At 39.7% G+C, this 22696-nt stretch overlaps 1 protein-coding gene and 1 pseudogene across 1 annotated transcript in view; one reads left to right on the forward strand and one right to left on the reverse strand.

Annotated features, from left to right (window-relative positions):
- Nucleotides 1-1539: 1539 nt before the first annotated feature.
- Nucleotides 1540-1998, reverse strand: LOC102851980 (annotated as a pseudogene).
- LOC102849503 (zinc finger protein 106-like) overlaps nucleotides 1997-22696 on the forward strand; it is a 43668-nt gene continuing 22968 nt past the window's right edge. The window contains exon 1 of the mRNA XM_006891070.1: nucleotides 1997-2078. Within this exon, the coding sequence (XP_006891132.1) occupies nucleotides 1997-2078 (82 nt within the window). The remainder of the gene's footprint in view (nucleotides 2079-22696) is intronic.

The raw sequence follows: 22696 nt of genomic DNA on the forward strand, positions 1-22696 counted from the left end.
GCTCAGGGTGGGGTTTTGACTTTACTGTCATACTCTGCCTGATTTCTGAGTCTACCACAAGGAGTCTTCCAATCAACTAAAGGAAGACACTGAGACTGAACACCCCTAAGCCTACCATTATTCCAAGGAAGTCTCCTTGCAGAACAGAAAATTAAAATGAAAAGGTTACTTGGTGATTCTAGATGGAGTTCATTCAGAAACCCAATGGAGGGTTGCTATGAGTTGAGAACAACTTGATAGCAGTGAGTTTTACACCAATATTGTCTCCTTAATCTAACAAAGAAGCCCTGATTTTTCGAATAGGGTTACATTCACAGGTAGAGAAGTTAGGATCCTAGTACATATTTTAGGGGGCACACAACTCAAGGCAAGACTTCGTTTCATTAAGACTTCCAAAAATCAAGTTTTCAGAAAAAAATAAAGGGGATTTAGGTGCTACATAGCCAAAAATATAACAAACGTCTACACTGGCAGAAGTACCTGCAAAAACCCCAATCTGTCAGAATAGACTGACAACTGACCAGTGTGTTTTTGAGGCTGTAACTCACATAAGAGGAGTCTGTCCATTTTCTCCTGAAAAATTGCTGGTGCCTTTAAACCACCCAAGAGGAGTCACTTTCGGGTCAGCAACACAACTGACTACAGATGATTGACTTGTCTATATTCTTCTAGCTTTAACTTAAAGAGATAATATGTTATTAAACAGAGTTAGGCTCCAGACTACTGTTTGGTTTAGATAGTACTTTAAAAACAGAATAGAAATATTTAAGGATCTCTAGTAGTTTAATGGTTAATCACTCAGCTGTTAACCAAAAAGTCAGCAGTGTGAAACCACCACATCACAGGAGAAAAGACTGTTTCCTAAAAAATTAGTTTTGAAAACTCAATGCGGCAATTTAACTATATTGCAAACTATAAGTTTGTAATGTGTTGGAACTGACTTAATAGCAAATTTATGTGGTTTGGACTCAGTTTATACCTAAATTTTAAGTAGATTTCAACCACTTGCCAGCTGTATGACCTTGTTTGTTATTGTTGATTGCCATCAAGTCACACGAGACTCTTAGTGTTCCTGTGAACAAAAGACCTGAAGCCTTTCTATAACTATTCTTTCTCCAAGTTCATTGAGTTCATAGGCATGTGGTTTAGGAACTGGATGCCACTCCTGCTTCCAAACCTGTCTTACACTGGCAGCTCCACCAAACACGGTCCACCATGGGCAACCATTATGGTATTTGAGACCCCAGTGGCACGAGGTTCAGCTTCACAGCAAATCCAGATTTACCTCAGCACAGCAAGTTGACGGAAGAGTGCTGTATGACTTAGAAGAATGTTCCTCCAAAATACAGTAACAAGGGATTAAAATATAATCCCTTGGACCCAACTTTGGCTTTATTAGATCAATTAACCTCTTTGAGCCTATGTTCACCTGTAAAATAAGGTTGGTATAGTACCTGCCTCACAGCTGTAGGCTTCAAGATTTAATTTCTTTTTTTTTTTAATGTATAAACTATTTATTAACAGATGAAGCCTACAGATTTATTTCTTCGTGGACACACCCACAGTACGGCCCCGACGGCCAGTGGTCTTGGTGTGCTGGCCTCGAACTCGAAGGTCCCAAAAGTGGCGTAGCCCTCTGTGGGTACAGATCTTCTTCAGTCGCTCCAGGTCTTCACGGATCTTGTTGTCCAGACCATTGGCCAAAACCTGACTGTATTTCCCATCCTTCACATCTTTTTGTCTGTTCAAGAACCAGTCTGGAATCTTGTACTGGCGTGGATTCTGCATAATGGTGATCACACGCTCCACCTCCTCTTCAGTAAGCTCTCCTGCCCTCTTGGTGAGGTCAATGTCTGCTTTCCTCAACACCACATGAGCATATCTTCGCCCTACACCCTTAATGGCAGTGATGGCAAAGGCTATTTTCCGCCGCCCATCGATGTTAGTGTTGAATACTCGCAAAATGTGCTGGAACTTCTCTGGGATCACTAGAGACATGGCGGCGGCAGCAACGGCGGCGTGTAGGCCTCCGGTGGAAGAGAGATTTAATTTCTATAATACTTATGAAGACCTTAGCAGTATGTGTATTTCTAAACAAAGTAGAATTCTCTAAGCAAAAGTTATATTTTAGAATTGAGCTGCAACTATTTTAGAGCAATGATAATTTAAAAAGTTCCAGCTGTGTACTTCTCCAGTACAGCAGTAAATACATCCTACTGTTGCTGGGTGCCATTGAGTCAAGTATGACTAATAGTGACCCTATGAGCAGCTGACCTGAACACTGCCCAATACTGTGCCATCCTCATCATCTCTGACATACTAGAGCCCATTGCTAAAGTCACTGTATCAATCTGTCTCACTGGAGTCTTCCTCTCCTTCTCTGATCCTTCATTTTTCCAAGTATGATGTACTTTTCGGAGGAATAGACTTGCCTAATTATATGTCCAAAGTATGAAAGATGAAGATTCTCCATCTTTGCCTCCAGGGAGCTCTCTGGCTGCCCTTTTCCCAAGACATATCTGTTTGTTCTTCCTCCCCCCCTCCACTTTTCTGTTTGTTATTTTGGCAGTCAATGGGCTATTCATTACTCTTCTCCAGCACCACAACTCAAAGGCATCAAACATTCTTCTGTCATTCTTATTGCTTGTTCAACTCTCTGACGTGTAGCAGGTGATTGAGAAAACCATGGCCTGAATCAAGTGTACCTTAGTCTTCAAACTGCCATCATTGCTCTTCAGCATTTTGGAGCTGTCCCTGACAGCAAGCTTGCCCAATGCAATATGTCTCCTGATTTCCTGATTGCTGGTAGCAAAGTTGTTGGTTGTTGATCTAATGAAATCATTGACAGCTTCAATTCTTTCTTCATCGATCATAATGTTGACTGTTGGTCCCGTGGTAAGAATCTTTGCTTTCTTCATGTTGAGATGTAATCATACTGAAGGCTGTAGTCCTTGATCTTCTGCAGCAAGCATTTCTAGTCCTCCTCACTTTCAGCAAGCCAGGTTGTTGATGAGTCTTCCTCTGATCCTGATGCCACATTACTTTTCGTAGAGTACAGCTTCAAGAATTATTTGCTCAGCATACAGATTGAATAGGTATGGAGACCTTCCTGACACACACCCTTCCTGATTTTTAAACCATGTAGTGTTCCCTTGTTCCACTTGAAAAATAATAGCTTCTTGACCTATGTGTAGCTTCCTCTTGAGGTCAATTAAATGTTCTTGGTTGAACCCTAGTGAATTTCAATGCTTATTTTACCTCTCTTATTTTACTCATGTGTTTCACTTATATGGACATTCTAAATCCATAGTGCATGAAGCTTCATATCATTAACCTGTTAAGTAAATTTTTATCTTATTATTTAAAATTCTTTCCCCACCCCCAACTCAAAATGCAACAAGTTGAAGAGGAAAGTTGTGAGTCATCTAGATGGGAAAGGGTTAATAAATGAGATGAGAAATTGGGAATTGAGGACTTCTCCATCAATATCATCAAAAAGTGAAAAAGAAAAGTGGGAAGCAACCAAAAGGGAAAAGGGTAAAAAAAGAAAAGAAAAAATGGGAAATGAAGAACTCCCCAACAAAAACAACAAAAAGTTGAAGAGGAAAGTTGTGAGTCATCTAGATGGGAAAGGGTTAATAAATGAGATGAGAAATTGGGAATTGAGGACTTCTCCATCAATATCATCATCCCATGTAGTTTGTGCTGCTGATCACTAAGCAGAAGAGGTAGTGTTGCAACAACCCGGTGAATGAATTATTATTATTTCTATGTCAAAAGAATGAGAGATGGGAAAGCAGCAGCAATAACTTAGAACCTAGATTTCAACCCCCACTCCCTTATTCTAAAGCCTGTACAATTAATGATCTTGTCAAAATGCCAAAAAGTAGGATAATATTTTCTCATAGAAATATTATAATAATTGGAAGGGTTTTTGTTGTTTTTTTTAAGTTATTTTCTTGATTCATGACTATGAAACTAATAAAATCTTGACTTGACCATTGGCATGCCAGAAGAGATATAGTAACGATGTACTTCTATAACTTTTAAAATGTAAAATTCAGCTCCATAACATAAAAATACACTCTAGGTGCTCTGTCATCATTGTTGTTGACTGCTGTCAAGTCGAGCATGACTCATAGCAACCATATGAACAAAAGACCTGAAGCTTTTTTATCACTATCAACATTTATGCTCTTGTTGTTGTTGTTGTTGTTATGTGCCGTCGTTTGCGATTCATAGTGACCCTATATACAACAGCCCTAAACCCTGCTCTATGCTGTGCCAATCGCATTGCCTCTGACACATCCATCCCGATTACCCCAGTCACTGAATCAATCCATCTCATAGAGGGTCTTCCCTTCCTGCGCTGTCCTTCCACCCTATCCAGCATGATGTCCCTCTCCAAGGACCTGTCTCTCCTTACAACATGTCCAAAGTATGTCAGACGAAGCCCCAAAATCCTTGCCTCCAAGGAGTAGCCTGATTGAACCCTCTCTAGGATGAATCTGTTTGTTTTCTTGGCAGTCCAGGGTACGTTCAATACTCTTCTCCAGCATCACAGGTCAAAGGCATCAATTCTCCTTCTATCGTCCCTAGTCATTGTCCAACTCTCTGATGCATAACAAGTGATTGCAAAGACCACGACCTGTATCAGGAGCATCTTAGTCTCCGGAGAGACACTGTTGCTCTTGAGTACTTTAGAGAGGGCCCTAACAGCAGACTTTCCCATTGCGATACGTTTTTTGATTTCCTGGATGCTGGTGCCAAGAGTGTTGACTGTGGAGCCGAGCAAACTGAAGCTGTGAACAATCTCAATCTCTTAGCCATCCATCCTGATGCTATCAATTGGTCCAGTGGTGAGAATCTTTGTCTTCTTGACATTGAGCCTCAGTCCATACTGAAAGCTGCAGTCCTTGACCCTCTGCAGCAAGTGCATGAGGTCCTCCTCAGTTTCAGCAAGCAGGGTTGTGTCATCTGCATAACGCAGATTGTTAATAGATCTTCCACCAATCCTGACGCCACACTTCTCCTCATAGAGCCCAGCCTCTCGTATAATCTGCTCTGCATACAGGCTCTAAGGCATTAAAAATATGTGGACACAACATAGTATGCATATAGCTCTATTAAAAATCTACTGTGTAATAAATCTGACCTAATCCTAATTTAGAGAGCTTTGGTGGCTTAGTGGTAAGGAGTTGCGCTGCCAACACAAAGGCAGGCTCTTCAAATCCACCAACTGCTCTGGAGGAGAAAAAATGAACAATCTCTTCCTATGTGATTTATAGTCTTTGAAAACCCTCTTGAAGATTAGCTATAAATCATTTTCAATTTAATGACATACAACAGCAGCAACAACAACTATTACTCTAATACATAAGTTATAATCAACATTTTTTTGAAGCAGGAGTGGCGTCTACTTCCTAAGCAGCTTGCCTCTGGAAACTCTATGAACTTTGATAAATGTTGATAGTTGTAGAGGGGCTTCAGGCTTTTTGTTCATAGGGTTGCTATTAGTTGTACTCGACTCAACGGCAATCAACAGCAACAACAACCAATAAACATCTAATTATAAATCTTTTTCCCCCCTTAGACTTCAGAAAACTTTGAAGGACCACTTAAAAAATTGGTAGTGATTAAAAGTCGCACAAAGACAAATGCCTCTTTTTCCTTTCAGTGCCTTTTGGTTTTTTCATATATTCAAAATGATGTCATTTGGTTTAGTTCCACACTTGACACTGTTGACAGCCTTCAGAGTCCTTCATACCTTGCTAGGAAGTCATATAAGTTAAAAAAAAATCCATTGTAAATTGTGCAACAATGAATGATTTTTTAAAAGAGAAAAGCAAGTGGGGTGGGGGAATAGGAAGGAAAATGTGCAACAATGAATGAATGAATGGAAATCCAAGTTTTCTGTAAACGTTCATTATAATCACAATTAAAAAATTATTTTTAAAAATCCACTTAAAAAAAATATCAGAGCCTTTCTATGAAGATGACGCCGAAAGCAAAGAAGGAAGCCCCTGCCCCTCCCAAAACTGAAGCCAAAGCAAAGGCATTAAAGGCCAAGAAGGCAGTCCTGAAGGGCATCCACAGCTACAAAAAAAGAAGATCCGCACGTCACCCACCCTCTGGCGGCCTAAGACGCTGAGACTCTGAAGGCAGCCCAAATACCCCCGGAGGAGCGCCCCCAGGATAAACAAGCTTGACCACTATGCCATCATCAAATTTCCCCTGACCACTAAGTCAGCCATGAAGAAGATAGACGATAACAACACACTTATGTTCATTGTGGAGTCAATGCCAACAAGCACCAAATTAAACAAGCTGTAAAGAAGCTTTGTGACATTGATGTGGCTACTAAGGTCAACACTTTGATTAGGCCTGATGGAGAGAAGAAGGCCTATGTTCGACTTGCACCTGACTATGATGCTTTGGATGTTACCAACAAGATTGGGATCATCTAAACTGAGTCCAGCTAGCTAATTCTAAATACGAATTTTTCTCACCAAAAAAAAAATCAGAACATTTTTCAGATAAATCCTTAGCTATACAGACAAGTAGAAGACTGTACCCTACCTATAATGTTGTTTGGATGTGTACATGTGTTTGTGTGTATGTGTTTATACACATGCATATATGTATATTTGCATGTATGTCTATATGTGTTTGCTTATATTTATGGGTATGCAAGGGTGTATATTAGTGTGTGTTAAATTGCTCAAGACAGATTAGTAAATATACAAGTAAGCCTAGTTTATCTTGCTTCTTGGATAATCCAATGTTGAATCTCACTTCTGACACCACCTATCAAAATGGCATGACAGGGGCATCTGTTCTCCTTTAACTTCACAGGGGGAAAAGGGAAATCAAGATCCATAGCCCAAGGCTGATTTCAGAGGTTAGACATACCTCCACTCACCAACATTTTAACCAGTTCAGACACCAATTTTCCTTCTCACAGCACTTTATGTTCTGCTGAGTTCACAATTCGTTGCCACAATTCACAGACCACATTCACAGTTTTAGGGTTTTCTAGGGAAATATAGGTTACATTTCAGGATGAAAGAGGATTTAGAATACAGTTGGGGCTTTTGTTGGGTTTTTTTTGTTGTTTTTTTTTTTTTTGTAATTAGCATAGCCTCTTCCCTTACCAGTGCCAAAAGGCAAGACTTTTCTAGCCCTCAGCTTCTCAGTTTCGTGGCCCCTCAGACCTCTGGGACCCCACAGCATAGCCCCTAGCCTGTCCAGAGAAATGTTACAAAGCTCTTTAGCTCCACCAAGAAGTGCCTGGCCTCATGACACTCCACCAGTATGTCTCAGCCTGAAGACATTTAACCCTTTAGCTCTGTGGGTCAGCAGCAAGTACAGTTAGTTCTATTGTCAAGTGCCTAGAGGCACTTTAGTCTGTAGGCATGCCTCCTAGCTGAGCATGTTCAGTTATCTTATTATTTTCTTTTAAATTTTTCTTTTATACTGGTTTGTTTACGAAGTTTGTATACATTGTTTTTTCACACTGGATCTTTCCCATTTCCTTCACCACCACCCCCTGCCACACTCCACCCATCAAATTGTGTGAACCAATGATTAACATCGCCCCCCTGCACCTCCTCACCCTTCTGCTCCTTCCCACCTGCCTTGGATCCTTATATTCATTCTACAATAACAGTCTTATGCAGTATTTGTCCTTAGAGGACTGAGTTAATTCACTTAGCATAATGCTCTCCAGTCCCTCCCAAGTTAGGTAGTAATTTACAAAATTATTGCTCCTGCATTCTGCATAGTATTCCATTGTATACATGTACCATAATTTTCCAATCTAATCAATTGTGGTTGGACATTTGGTTGTTTCCATATTCTTGTGAAGGTGAATAACATTGGTGTACAAGTCTTCATTGGTGCCTCAGTCTTCATTCTCTCAGGGTATATTCCAAGCAGTGGAATAGCCGGGTTATACGGAGTCAGCTCTCCATTGTATATGCCTTGCTCCATGAGTTGAGAAGCCCCCTGTGCTACTTCGCATCAGACACTTAACTCTGTTGACACTGTTTCTCTGTTGCTATTTCTTGCTGTTTCCAATTGTTCTCCACTTATAGAGCTTTCTGCTTGTCTCCTGAGTCTAGGATCATCTCAGTTCAGGGACCGATCCAAAGATTATGCTCAGCTTTCATATCTCCTTCAGGATACTAGGAGGAACTGGCCTAGCTCTATTGTATGCCATTAGAAGAAACCAGGGGTAACCATTCATCTTAACCTTCAAAATGGTACTTTTAAAAAATCCTTTCTCTACATCCTCTAACTGGAGTTTCCCAGAACTAGAGCTCAAGACAAGGATTTGTGTGCAAGTGACTTACTATGGAAGCGCTTCTAGGAGAATTAGCCAAAAAATGAGAGAAGCAGAAAAGGGAATAAAGCCAAGCAATGCTGATATTCAGCCAGATCCTGTAGGGGATACAAATAAACTCCTGACTTGGCTCAGAGTTTTCAAGTTCTGTTGTTGTTATTATGTGTTGTTGAGCGGGTACTACTAAAATCAACTTTCTGTGGGTTTTCAGAAGCTGTAAATCATACAGGAAGAGATTGCTCATCCTTCTCCCTCAATGCAGCTGATGGTTTCAAACTACGTGCCTTTAGGTTGTCAGAGCTTTTCCAAACTTGGCACTCACATTACAGAGTACACAGTGATTGGCTAAAATTCAGTTTCACCCAGCTCCTGCCCTTGCAAGAGAAAGGCCCGTAGGTCTGAACACACTTGCCACAACCTCACAAACATGTGTTCACTGCACTCATAATGCCAAACTGAACACTAAATGAAGGATAGGTTTTATCTTATTTATATCCAGCAATGTGCATTAGCTTAGTTTGGTGGTGAGATCTTTGGCTTTGTCCTGAGTGACAATAAGAGCCACAGACTTGGTACCCAGGATGTTTCCTCCTCTGTAGGCAGATCTGATCATATCTGTCATTGTAACTGGCCTGCTGACTTCCACCAGTTAATCAGAGCTCTTTTTTCTTCCAGGTCCAGCTATATAAAGGCAACCATGATGTATGTTTTCTTGTGGACCAGGCATCCCAGTTTGGCCTTCCTTTTGATGAAACAGTGAGGAACCCCTGTTTTCTGACACAAAACCAGCAGGAAGATGACCAACTCAATGAGGTCCATGTCATGTGTGACAACCACCAACTGGTGATTTCTTGGCTTGTATCAATGTGGTGACTGACACCCCACCCCCATCCCCAAACCCCCTTTATGAAGACTAGGATGTCTCTGGAGTTGTTCTTTTTGCCAGCAGGCCCCTTCTCAGCCTAGTCTAACAGTCACAGCTGCTTTTCCTGCTTTGTCATGTGGCTCAACTTCAACCGCTGAGTAGCTGCCTGTCAGAGAGCTGGTGGGGGGGGGGGGTTGCGGCAAGGGGAGGCACTTTCAGCTGTTTGTAGAAGATAGCCCTTTCCTATTACAAGTTGGATGTAGCGGGCCATTTGACAAGGCCTTTTGGGTTGAATGACCTGTTCATTGTCAAACATCTTGGCCTTTTTTCAAACAGAAGATTTACCACCTTCATGACTTCTAGCTTCCTGGCCACGGTAGTAACTAAAACTACCTTATTCCATTAGCTCTTTGCTTTTGGCATCTTAGGCAGATGGCTGAGAAAGGAATACAGCCTTTATCCTCCTCCCCATTTTTATTTTATTTTTAAATTGTGAATTTTAAAAAACATTTTATTTTATTATTTTGTGTGTGTGTACCATCAAATCTGATCTGACTGGTATGATTAAATTGTGATCTTAACAAAAGTTTACAGACAGGTTGGGTTTTCATTTATTCACTGTTGGCACATTTTCCCCCCTTCCCACTCACTTGGTCCATTTTGCAATGCACCTCTTGTTCCAGACTGTTTTCATACATATAATACCTAGTCGTATATTCCTTTCAAATAGTTCTTCCCTTCATCTGGAAGCCTTTCTGATCCAGACATCCTACACAGGACCTTGTCACGTGGGATATGTAGAAGGTACTTCACTGGAGCGGGAATCAACAGCCCAGCAGCACAGGCCAGGAGGGAAAATACATCGTTAGGTTCTGTGGAGTTAATGCCTGGCACCTTTTTGTATAACAAATAAAATTAAGCGCTCTGTTATCTTCTACTCCTTACTCCTTAGTCTGTTTGAGTTTATCATTCCTGTTATTGTGTCAATTCATCTCATTGAGGGTTTTCCTCATTTTTACTTACTCTCTAGTCTATCAAACATGGATCTTTTTTCTAGTGATTGATCTTTCCTGATGATATAGCCAAAGTAAGCAAGACTCACTATTTTCGCATCAAAGGAATATTCTGGTTGGTTTTCTTCTAAGACTGATTTCTTTGTTCTTTGGGCAGTTCATGGTGTATTCATTATTCTTCACCAACATCAGTTCAAAAGCACTAATTATTCTGACGTCTTGTTTTCCTCCTTCTTCTTCATGATCCAAATTTTAAATGTTCGATTTTAAATACTAAGCAATTGAAAAGTCTATGAGTTGGGTCAGACATATCTTAAGCATCAAGTGGCATTTTTGTTCTAGCAATTTTTAGAAATGTCATAAGAGGCATTTGAAAATTCTAAATTTCCATAAAAAATTAAGATGATTAAAACTTTGGGCTCTCACTTGTTAGTTTTTTAAACAACAAAATTTTTAACTGTGATTTGTGTGAAAGTTTACAAAGGATATTGTGTTGTTTTGTTTTCCACTCAATCACACATTTTCCATTCCATAATGTTAAGTAACAAGACAGACAATATTATGATCATCCATTCAATTTGCTTGTTTTTCCCTTCACCCATTCTAATATACGGTTTACTGTCTGCACATTAATTTTGTATTCTTCATCCGATCCCTAGTGGAAACAGCCTATCAGTGAATGAATGGATGGAGAAATTAAGGTACATTCACATGATGGAGTACTATGCAACACTGAATAGTACTATGTAGCACTGTGCAGTACTCCACTGTGTGAATGTACAATTGGGACCAAAAATGACAGAGCACTACACAACACAGGTAAGTCTAGAGGTCACTTGATTATTTTTTGTCAGCATCTTTCTATTAGAAACCATTAGTTCATGGTAGGCAAGAGGCCACCCAATGGAATTAGAAGATCCTTTTAATATAAGCTCTGTCATTTCTTAGGCATGGAACCTTTGGCAAATTACCTAATATCTCAGTGCCTCAGCTTTCTCATCTATAAAACATGAATAATGATAGTACCCACCATCTAATAATGTTACAACCTTAATTGAATGAGTAATTATAAGGAACTTTAAGTGGCATTTGATAATGAGGTAAGACTTCTTACATTCCCTTTTTAGTTGGTTATTTCTGTTAGGTGTGCTCAAGTTAGATCTAAACCCTATCCTATCTTTGCCATCTTCATAATTTCTGACATTTATGAACTTATTGCTGCACTCTGTCAATCCATCCAGTTGAGGGAATTCTCTCTTTTGCTATCCTTCCACTTTTCCAAGTATAATGTCCCTCTCCAAGGAATAGCCTCTCCTGGCAATATGCCCCAAGTATGAGAGATGAAGTTTTATCATCTTTGCCTCCAAGGAACTTTCTGGTTGCACTTTCTCCAAGACATACCTACTTGTTCTTTTGGTAGTCCATGAGATATTCAGTCCTCCTCTCCAACACCACACCTCAAAGGCATCAATTCTTTTTCTGTCATCCTTAGCCATTGTTCAGCTCACAGAGGTAGAGCAAGTGATTGAAAAGACCATGGCCTGAGTCAGGTGCATCTTAGTTTTCAAACTAATATCACTGCTCTTCAGTAATCTGTAATTCCTGATTGTAAATTTGGTTTCTTAGAATTTATGGAAATAAAACACAAAAATATGGTTTCAATCTGTGAGAAAAATTTTCAGACTTTTAATTTTTAGTCAATGAAGCCATGATAATTTTCATTAGAGGCTCAATGGGTAAAACCAATGAAAGCTACTCGAAACCTGCACAGCTGGCCTCACTTTTCTTCTTGAGACAATCCTTAAAACACCTTGAAGAGTTTTGGGCTCATTGAGTGAATAGGAACACTTCTCACTTCCTAATACTTCATAACAATACCCCTTTCCTTTACAGTATAAAATACATTGAGAAAAATAACTTGTTGAAAATTTTTCAACTCAATTGTGACAGCGAATGCCCCGGAACCAAAACATCATTCTCTTTGACACTTTCTCCACATTTGCATTACCCAAGTACCACCTGAATATGTTTTATCTTTTTTTGTTAATTAGAGAAAAATATTAATTAAGGAGCAAGGGCATCAGTTTAAAGATTCAAGTGTGCCTGACCGAAGCCATGGCATTTTCTATGGCTTCATATGCCTGTGAAACTTGGGCAATGAATAAGGAAGAACAAAAAAGAATTAATGACTTTGAATTGTGGCGTTGGCAAAGAGTATTGCATATACTATGGACTGACAGAAGAACAACAGATCTGTTTTGGAAGAAGTACAAGCAGGTCCTCCTTAGAGGCAAGGTTGGTGAAACTTTGTGTCGTATACTTTGAACATAATGTCAAAAGGATTCCTTCCATCCTCGGAAAAAGATATTCTGAGAAAAGCAGATGGTCAAAGAAAGAAAGATTCTAAGTGAGATGGATTGATAATAACTGCAACAATGAACTTGAATATGAAGATTGCACAGGATAGGGCAAGATTTTGAACTGTTACTCATATGCTGTGTGTCATGGTGGATTTAATGGCACCTAATAACAACAATAAAAATTGTTGTTGCTATGTGCCATCGAGTCACCTAAGATTCATAGTGACCCCGTGTAAAACAGCCCTAAGCCCTACTCCATCCTGTGCCAATCTTATTGTCTCTGACACACCCATCCCGATTACCCCAGTCCCTGAATCAATCCATCTCAGCACCGTTAACTTAGAACACCATGTAGTCACTTAGTCAATATAGTTCCTTTCAGTGATTGTCCTTCTTTTTAAAAATTCTAACTTTGCTGCAAGTAATAATATCCATAAATTTCACATTTGACATGTTTTATGCTTTACTTAATACTTACTTAAACTAACAAGAATTAAAATTAAAATACATTTAAATTTAAAATATTACATTACATTTAAAATACATAAAATACATTTAAAGTTCATTTATTCAACCCCAGTTATTTGTTTACTACATTTTGAAGAAGATTGCTCTGTGAACAAAATGGGAAAAGATTGTTACTCAAGGAAAACAATTTTTGGTAGACACTATGCTGATCTCAACTAACAAGAAGTCCAGGGGATTATGGGCCTCAAGCCAACAGGATGGTACAAGTTCAGAATAAAATTAAAACATGACTACAGTGGAATTAATTTGGCTCTTAAGGGTGTGTGTGTGTGTGTGTGTAATCTTAGGAACAAGAAGTGAAGTGGGGGCGGGAGGTGGACATTGAACCCATTGATCTGTTGAAACCATCTCTCATTCTTGAATTCTGTGAAAGTGGATTCTACACAGGATGCATTGTTTAAATTTAGAACTTTGAAGAACTTTTTGCTGTATCTTTAATAGGTACACTTAACACGAAGAAGCTGCAGTTAGTCCAGCCTTTGTAATCACAATACAGTGCTGCAGGGCTCATCTTGTGGGGAAATACTTCAATCCCTGGAATGTTAATTGCCCTTGCTCCTGAGCCGGGAGGCTGCCAATACAGCAGTTTCCTTGTGCAACAACACACGCCCTGTCTTGTCTGGTTGGCTCAGGCTTGAGAAATTAAGAGAGGAAAATCATTTAGGTTAAGATTAGTCTTTTTAATTATACTTCCTGATAAAGCAACCTATATAGGTTTTAACAGACACAGAAATTGAACACTTTTTCCAAAGTCTTCAAAGGTAAAGTCTTCGGCCTGACTTTTCCCTTTTGGTGCCTCTCCTATCACTGACTGGTTATCTTGGTCTGACACAAAGGTAACGCAACCCAGAACAAGTCAGCTATAAACCTTCTTGGTGTTTTGCTTTCAGGAATATCTTCTTCTTCTTTCAGTTACAAAAATATCAGGGTCCAGTTGTATAGAAAATTCTTCTAGAAACTTGGAAAACAAGTCAAGTTGGCCTCACAGGCAAACTTAAAAAAAAAAAAAAGATCATAAATGCGCTGCTGGGAGCACAGACTTGAGTTTCAAACAGACCTGAGTTTGAATTCTGACTCTACTCGCCCTGAGAGTTGGATCAAATTAATGAGCCTCTCTGTTCTTAACTGTCTTCACTTATAATGTGAGTATACAAATCGTACCTACCCCATAGGGATACTTAGAGGACTATTAGCCCAGTGCTGGTACACATTAAACATTCAAAAACCTTCTCTTTTATTCTCATATTATTACTGTCTTCTGTCAGACATACATCCTGAACTGGTTATGGCCATTGTAGAAAATTCAGGGCATTGACTCACACAACATCACTCTAACCTTTTGAAAACCCAAAGTGCCTGATTCCTTTATACCTGGCATTCTATATACAACGAAGTTTCTGAGGTTCAGCTAAGCTAATGCACGTGTGATGTTGGAAGGTGAAAGCGAATCAAATTAAGCAGTTGGATCCAATATTCTGCATACGTGATGGTAGAAGTTCCAGTCCCCCAGCTTCTACAGCATAGGTGAGTACTGATTACTGTTGGACATTTCTTGTGGGGTTGATCTTGGTGGTTCATTTCTCTGGCATTGCTGGAAATTCTGTAAGCTACGAAGTCAGACTGCTCCTTGAAGGCAAGAATTCTGAAGCTTTGTCTGACATTCTCTGGACATATTTTGAGGCAGGATCAGTCCTTGGAGAGGAATGTCATGCTTGGGAGGGTGGAGGGACAGTGTCAGGAGAGGAAGACCCTCTATGAGGTGGATTGATTCAGTGACTGGAGTAATAGAGATAGGTGTGTCAGAGGCAATATGATTGGCATGGAAAAAAGAAGGGTTTCAGGGCTGTTGTACATAGGGTCACTATGAGTCACAGACGACTCAATGGCACATAACAACAACAACAACAACATCTGATCTCTTACTGTAATCTTGTTCTACTGAAACCAACTGGACTGTTGACTGCAGCTAATGGTCAAAATGATTAATAATTATCAATAAGCATTTTACTACAGTAATAAATATTTGTTTATTAAATATGTTTGGGCTACTAAGGGATAGAGAACTATATATACAAGAATCCTATCTGTGCCTACAAAAGTCATTCATTCTAAAAGATATCTCATGACTGGACACATGCCGTAGCCATTGCTTTAAAGATTCAAGAATTATTTTTGCTTGCAAAAGACAGGAACTGGCAGACAGAGCTGATTACATGGGAAGCACTACCACAAAACATGCTCATTTTATGAAGGGTGAGAGATCAGCATGCTTCAGTGAATGTTCTCTGTAAATTATAACGGTAGCGTTGAAAGGCATTCTGCAAAGACAGTTTATGTGTGAAAGTATTTGGCTTAATATGTTGTACTTAGTCACGTTTGTATTCACTTCTAGGATGACACTCAGGAGTATCCTCGGTTGCAGTGGTGAGAATGCCCTTAATAAATAACAAGAACATTGAGCTAGACCTCCAGATATATTTTGAAGTACAGGAAGTCCCCAAGTCATGAACATCTAATTTACAGACGTGCCCTTTAATGTTAAGTAAATTTGCCCTCACTTTGAACTGATTGTGATGGTTAACATGTTTACTTTTCTTTTCTCCTTTTTAATTTTTATTTTATATTGGTTTGCTCACAAAGTTTGTATACATTCCAACCAACAAACTAATGGAGAGAGAAGTTGTAGTATATTCACACAATGGAATATGATGCTGCATTGAAAAACAAGGAACTCATGCAATATTATTCAAAATGGGTGACCCTGGAGAACATTATGCTGAGTGAAATATAGTCAGTCACAAAAGGACAAGTGCTGCCTGGTGCCACTATTGTAGAACAGGACTGACATCAGGGTTGGAGTGAGACTGAGAAAAATTGGATAAATTATGTATACTGCATTGAAATAGATGAGGGAGAGAACTGTTTGAAAGCGATATATGATTGGGTATTACGGCCATGACAAGAGTACAGAATGAAGGTTGCATAGTGGAGTGTGTAGTCGGGACAGGAGGAGGGGGATTCTATACCAGTGAAATAATTTTTCCTTAACTTTTCAAAGAGAAGAGCACACTCGGGGGAGGGGTAGGCAGGGAGGAAATGCAACAACGAATGTATGGAAATAAAAAATCTCTGTAAAGGTTCATTAAAATTAATTTTTTTGGTGCCTGATCCATAGTCTTTTTTTAAAAATTTATTTTATTAATTTTCATGAACCTTTGCAGAGATTTTGGATTTCCATTCATTCATTGTTGAACTTTTCTCCCTGCCCAGCCCTCCCCTCCCAGTTCGCTCCTCTCTTTGAAAAGCAAAAGAAAAATTCTTTTGGTATACTATTCCCACGTACTCCTCCCACCACCCCAAGTACACTCCACTATGCAACATTAATTCTGGACTCTTGTGATAACCATAATACCTTATCATATATCTCTTTTAAATTGTTCTCTCCCTCATCTGTTTCAATGCAGTATACATAATTTATCCAGTTTTTCTGTCTTACCCCAACCCTGATGTCAGTCCCATTCTACAACAGTGGCACCATGCAGTATCTGCCCTTTTGTGACTGAGATACTTCATTCAGCATAATGTCCTCCAGGGTCACCCATTTTTAATAATATTGCATGAGTTCCTTGTTTTTCAATGTAGGGTAGTATTCCATTGTGTGAATATACCATAGCTTCTCTATCCATTCGTTTGTTGATGGGCACTTAGGTTGTTTCCAACTCCTTGCTATTGTGAACCAAGCTGTGATAAACACAGGTATGCATATATCTGCACATGGCAGATATGGCCCCTTTAGGGTATACTCCCAGTAGTGGAATTGCTGGGTCAAATGGTATCTCTAATTGCAACTTTTTGAGAAAGCCGCCACACCACTTTCAACAGTGGTTGCACCATTTTACACTCCCACCAACAGTTTCTCCACAACCTTGCCAGCATTTGTTGCTTGCTGTTCTGTTAAATTTTGCTATTCTGACTGGGGTGAGATGATATCTCATAGTTGTTTTGTATTAAAATTAATTTTTAAAAAATAAATTTAAAAAACAGTTTGTATATATTGTGTTTCACACTGTCCTTTATTCACATTGCATTTCATACAGTCATTCTAATCAATTGTTGTTTGTTGTTATGTGCCTTCAAGTCTCCCACAACTCATAGCGACCTTATGTACAGCAGCCCTGAAACCGTGCTTTGTCCTGTACCAATCTTATTGTCTCTCATTGACACATCTACCTCATTATCCCAGTCACTGAATCAATCCATCTCATTGAGGGTCTTCCTCTCCTGCGCTGTCCCTCCACCCTTCCAAGCATGATGTTCCTCTCCAAGGACGAGTCCCTCCTTGCAACATGCCCAAAATTTGTCAAATGAGGTTCAGAATCCTTGCCTCCAGGAAGCAGCCTATTTTCACTTTGTCCAAGATGAATCTGTTTACAGTCCATTGTGTATTCAATACTCTTCTCCAGCATCACAGCTCAAAGGCATCAATTCTCTATCATCCCTAGTCATTGTTCAGCTTTCTGATACATGGCAAGTAATTACAAAGACTATGGCCTGGATCAGGTGCACCTTAGTCTCCAGACTGACATTGTTGCTCTTCAATACTCTGGAGAGGTCCCTGAGAGTAGACCGTCCCAGTAGAATTTGTCTTTTAATTTCCTGGGTGCTGGTACCAAGAGTACTGTTTGTGGAGGCAAGCAAATTGAAGCTAGTAACAATCTCAGTCTCTTCACCATCTATCATGATGCTGTCAATTGGCCCAGTGGTCAGAATATTTGTTTTCTTGATGTAGAGTTTCAATCCACATTGAAGGCTGCAGTCATTGACCTTCTTCAGCAAGTGCTTCAAGTCCTCCTCAGTGTCAGCAAGCAAGGTTGTGTCATCTGCAACAACACGTCAACAACATAAGTTGTTGATGAGTCTTCCTCTAATACTGATGCCACATTTCTCGTCATAGAGGCCAGCCTCCCGGATGATCAATTTTGCATATAGCTTGAAAGGGTATGGAGACAGGACACATCCCTGGTATACACCATTCCCAATGTTGAACCAAATGATTTTATTTTATAAAATTAATCAACATTGAACTATGCCCACAACCTCCCTGTCTTTCCAGACTCCCCCTGAATCTTTCCCATTTCCTTTAACCATCTCTCGCTCCCTCCATCAACTGGTGCAAGCCTATGATGTCCCTCCTGACCATCCTCACCCCTCTACTCCTACCCTCTCCTCTTGGATCCTCATACACATTTTACTAGTTATCTATTTCTGCAATAATGGTTTCATACAGTATTTGCCCTTATGGGACTGAGCTAACTCACTTAGCATAATGTTCTCCAGTCCCTCCCAAGTTATTTTGTAATTTTTGAAATCATTGCTCCTGAGTGCTACATAGTATTCCATTGTGTGAATTTACCATAATTTCTCAATCCACTTGATTGTGGTTGGAAATTTGGCTGTTTCCATGTGCTTGTGATGGTGAATGATGCTGCTATGAACATTTGTGTAAAAATCTCCATTTGTGTCTCAGTCCTAATTTACTCAAAGTTACAATTGTGTGTTGACATGGCCATGATCTTGGGTATAATGTAACTTATTCTTTGTTATATATTCTAACTTCTGTAATGGTAACAAGGCAGGATTACAAGTGGATGTATAAAGACATGATTATTCTTATCTGACTAAGGGCAAGCCTCCTCAGAAGTGTGGTCTAAGTGATATTTATGTTTGGACTCTGGTAAAAAGCTACAGATCTTTTTGTTAGCTCTACATTTACCTATGTGGATTATGATCTCCAGCCTTTATTTAGTATTCTACCATACTAGTTGGCCTTGGACTTGTCAATATCCATAGCTAACTGTCTAGAGACTTTGCTTCCTAATCATAACTTTGGACATGCCAGTCACTGAAACCAGAAGCCTCCAAAACCAGCAGCCTGGGGCTCTGCCTGCCTGCTTATGACTTGGGCTCTACTTCTCTGGATATCTCTCCCTCAAAGTCTGACCTAAAGTCCTGGGACTTGCAAGTGAGAAATTTCCTTTAAATAAATCTCTCTCTTATATAAGTATACAAATTTGTATTGTTGTAGACCACTGAGTTGAGACCAACTCAGAGTTGACTCTTCAGTGGGTTTTCAGATGCAGTAAATCACACGGGAGTTGATTGCCCATCTTTTTCCTCATGGAGAAGCTGGAGGATTCAAACCATGTGCCTTTGGGTTGACAATGTAATTTTTTACCACTGGGCCACCAAAACTCCATATATTATATATAGGTCCTATATATATGTGTGTAAGTATATATGCATACATCTATAAAATAATAAATAAAAATATATGTTATATACAAGAGTTTCATTGATTTTGTGTCTCAAGAGTCCCTAGCCTAAGAAAATGATCAAACAAGCTATTTACACGTGTGAAGTCCCTTAAACCATAGAAAGTAACATTCACAGGTCCTGAGAATTAAGACATGACTATATAGGAACTCTGGTGACCTAGTGGAAAGGAGTTTCACTACCTATCCAAAGGCAGGTGACTCAAATCCACCAGCTGCTCAAAAGGACATGGACCATCTTCTCCTGTGCAATTTACAGCCTCTGAATACCTGCTAGAAGGTCAGCTCTGAGTTAGTTTCAACTTGATGGCAATGAGTTAGAGTTTACATGGGGTGAGGGACACCATCCAGCCTATCATAGGTGGTAAGAAACAGAGTCCTATATGTGCTTCCGCACTCAGTGGAGCATACTGTAAGTTGGTTACATGGAGAAATGAAAATAGGAAACAAAAAAACCTCCACTGCCATTGGAGATACAGCACAGCTGTTGGTATTTGATTATCTTGCTATCCTCTTAGGACCCACCGTTATTACTCATGGTGACCCACCACTGGGTTTCCAAGTCTGTACTTGTTTTTTAAACAGGAAGACACCGCCCACCTTTCTCCACTGAGCACTTGGTGGATTCCAGCTGCTGATCTTAGCAGCATGACACATGACACACGACACCTCCTGAGCTTCTTGTCCTCTGAGAGGCAGTAATCTTTTTGCTGGAGATTTTACATGTCTCTTTTATCATGACTCTCTAGTTTCTCTTCTTTCCAACCAAATATCTTATTTCTTGCATCCAACCTGAGTCAGCCAGAAAGCATCCCGCCTCTTGAAATAGTTACTATTTTACTTCTACTCCAAAACTCTAGCTCATTGTTGTGATTTGGAACTGGTTCATTAGTAACTCTCCAGCAGATTTTAGGACCTTTCCAAATTATTAAGGAGTAATGATGTCATTTTGGGGACTAAGGTGTGTCTGATTCAGGCCATGGTCTGTTTTTTTTTTAAATTAAATTTTATTAATTTTAATGAACATTTACAGAGTTTTGGGGTTTTCATTCATTCATTGTTGCACTATTTTCTCTACCCTCCTCCCCAGTTCCTTCTTCTTTTTCCCCCCTTGAAAGTCTGTTTTAATTGTCCAATTATCACAGTGCTTGTCAAAGCCAGTTCTGATTAATCTCCTTTGTCAGAGTGTCCTTTGCCATTTCCTATCACTCCTCCCTGAGAGAGACTTAACACTGATTCATAGGGAAAAGGGGATGGCATATTCTCTTAGCTACTTCCTGCTGGAAAGGGACGCTGTAGGTTTCAGGGTGAAGATCTTCTCTCACTACTCTAAAGGGCCCCTTTGGCAATAGAAAACACATAGACTATATGGAGATTGATTTTGGAATTTAGATGCACTGTTATCAATTGTGCTTAGCCGTGCATGTTCATATCCTTGAAGATGTAACATGGAAGTGTTGCAGCCTAGAAGACACAAATTTAACTAACAAGTTAAAAGTACATGAGTCAAAAATTTAAAAGCAGTAATATTCCACATAGAGGCTCTACTAGTGGCACCGATCAAGTTACAGAGGGAAGGTAGTTCTTACAATAAAAGGCCTATTGACTAGCATTTTGTCTATTATAGTATAAAGGTTAAGGATCACAAGATGTAGAGGTTCAACTATGTCATTTATTATTCTTAAGGCCATAGTCTTTCTGATTACTAGCTATGCATCTGAGCCCTGGACAATGAATAAGAATGACAGGAAAAGAATTGACAGAAAAAAGAATTGACCTTTGAGCTGTGGTGTTGGAGAAGAGCACTGAACATCCCATGGTCGGCCAAGAGAATTAATAGATATGTCTTAGAGATGGTGCAGCTAGAGTGCTCTTTGGAGGCAGGAATGATGATGCTTCGCCTCACATACTTGGGATATGTTGCTAGGAGGAGATATTCCTTGCAGAGGGATATACACTTTGGGAGGGACGGAGGGTCAGCTAAGGAGAGGAAGACCCTCAACCAGGTGGATTGACACAGTGACTGCTGCAATGGGCTCTTGTGTGTCAGGAAGTGTGAGGATAGTGAAAGACAGGACTGGGTTCAGATCTTTTGTTCATAGGGGTCTCTATGAGTTATACTCGACTTGATGGCACCTAACAACAGCAACAACAAATCACATGGAATAAGATGGGTCATCTTTCCCCCATGGAGCAGCTGGTGAATTTGAACTGTCAGAGGTGTGTGTTTGAGTTAACAGCACAATCCTATAGGGATTATACCACCAGAGCAAAGAAATAAGCAGATTTTTTTAAGTGCACTTGGAAGATGCAGTTTTGTCATGATGACCTGTAATCTAATCTTAGCCTCTAATTACTGGAAAGGATATGCAAATCCCAAAGGGAAGTGGCCAAGATCAAAGACATCTGTTTTATGATACTTTGAGCTATATAAAGCAATGCAGTGGAATTCCCACGCTGGAGATATCCATGAAAAATAGACACTTTCCAGGGCATTCAGATTCTTTCAGAAACTGTTTCATCAAGTGTATACTCACACAGTGACTTGTTTTTAATTGAAGGCATAGAGTCTGGATAGTCTTGGATTATGTCAGATAATCACAGGTTCAGCCACTGGATTAGTCATATCATGAAGTTCATGATCACAGTGTAATTGACACAGACCTTTAAACTGCCCTTTTCTCCATGGAAGCTAATTTATTGCTGGAATGAAATGAGCTGTCATTCTCCAGGGAAAATGGAACCAACCTTTCCCTCGGCTCACCTCTGCTGTCAGTCACCACGAGCTTCCCAGAAGTTAGTGCTGTCCAAGTGGAAACAGACTATCTTAAAAGAACAGCAAGGGGGGGTGGGATACAGGAAATGGGAACGATCCAGAGGGGAATTGAAAAGACAAGATAATGATGGGCAAGGTCCAATGGTGATTAATTTTATAAAACATAATGCATGGGAATGATTGTATGAAACATAATGTGAATGAAGAATAGTGTGAAACACAATGTATAGGAACTTTGTAAACAAACCAATATAAAATAAAAGTAAAATCAAAAGAAAGAACAGAGTGGTTCTCATCAAGTATGAGACATGAGCAAAGATAAAGGAGAAACTATTTAGTAATGACCAAGAGTGTTGGGTGCTGACTAGTGAATGGTGTTTTCCACTGTATAATCACCAATGTTTAAAAATTAAGCCTTCGAGTGGCTCAAGCACACCTTCTAGCGTGAGCCAGAAGGGTCTGGGTTCAAATACGGATG

Source organism: Elephantulus edwardii, unplaced genomic scaffold (assembly GCF_000299155.1).
Source record: "Elephantulus edwardii isolate Elephantulus edwardi_28Jun2011 unplaced genomic scaffold, EleEdw1.0 scaffold00094, whole genome shotgun sequence".
NCBI classification, from domain to species: domain Eukaryota; kingdom Metazoa; phylum Chordata; class Mammalia; order Macroscelidea; family Macroscelididae; genus Elephantulus; species Elephantulus edwardii.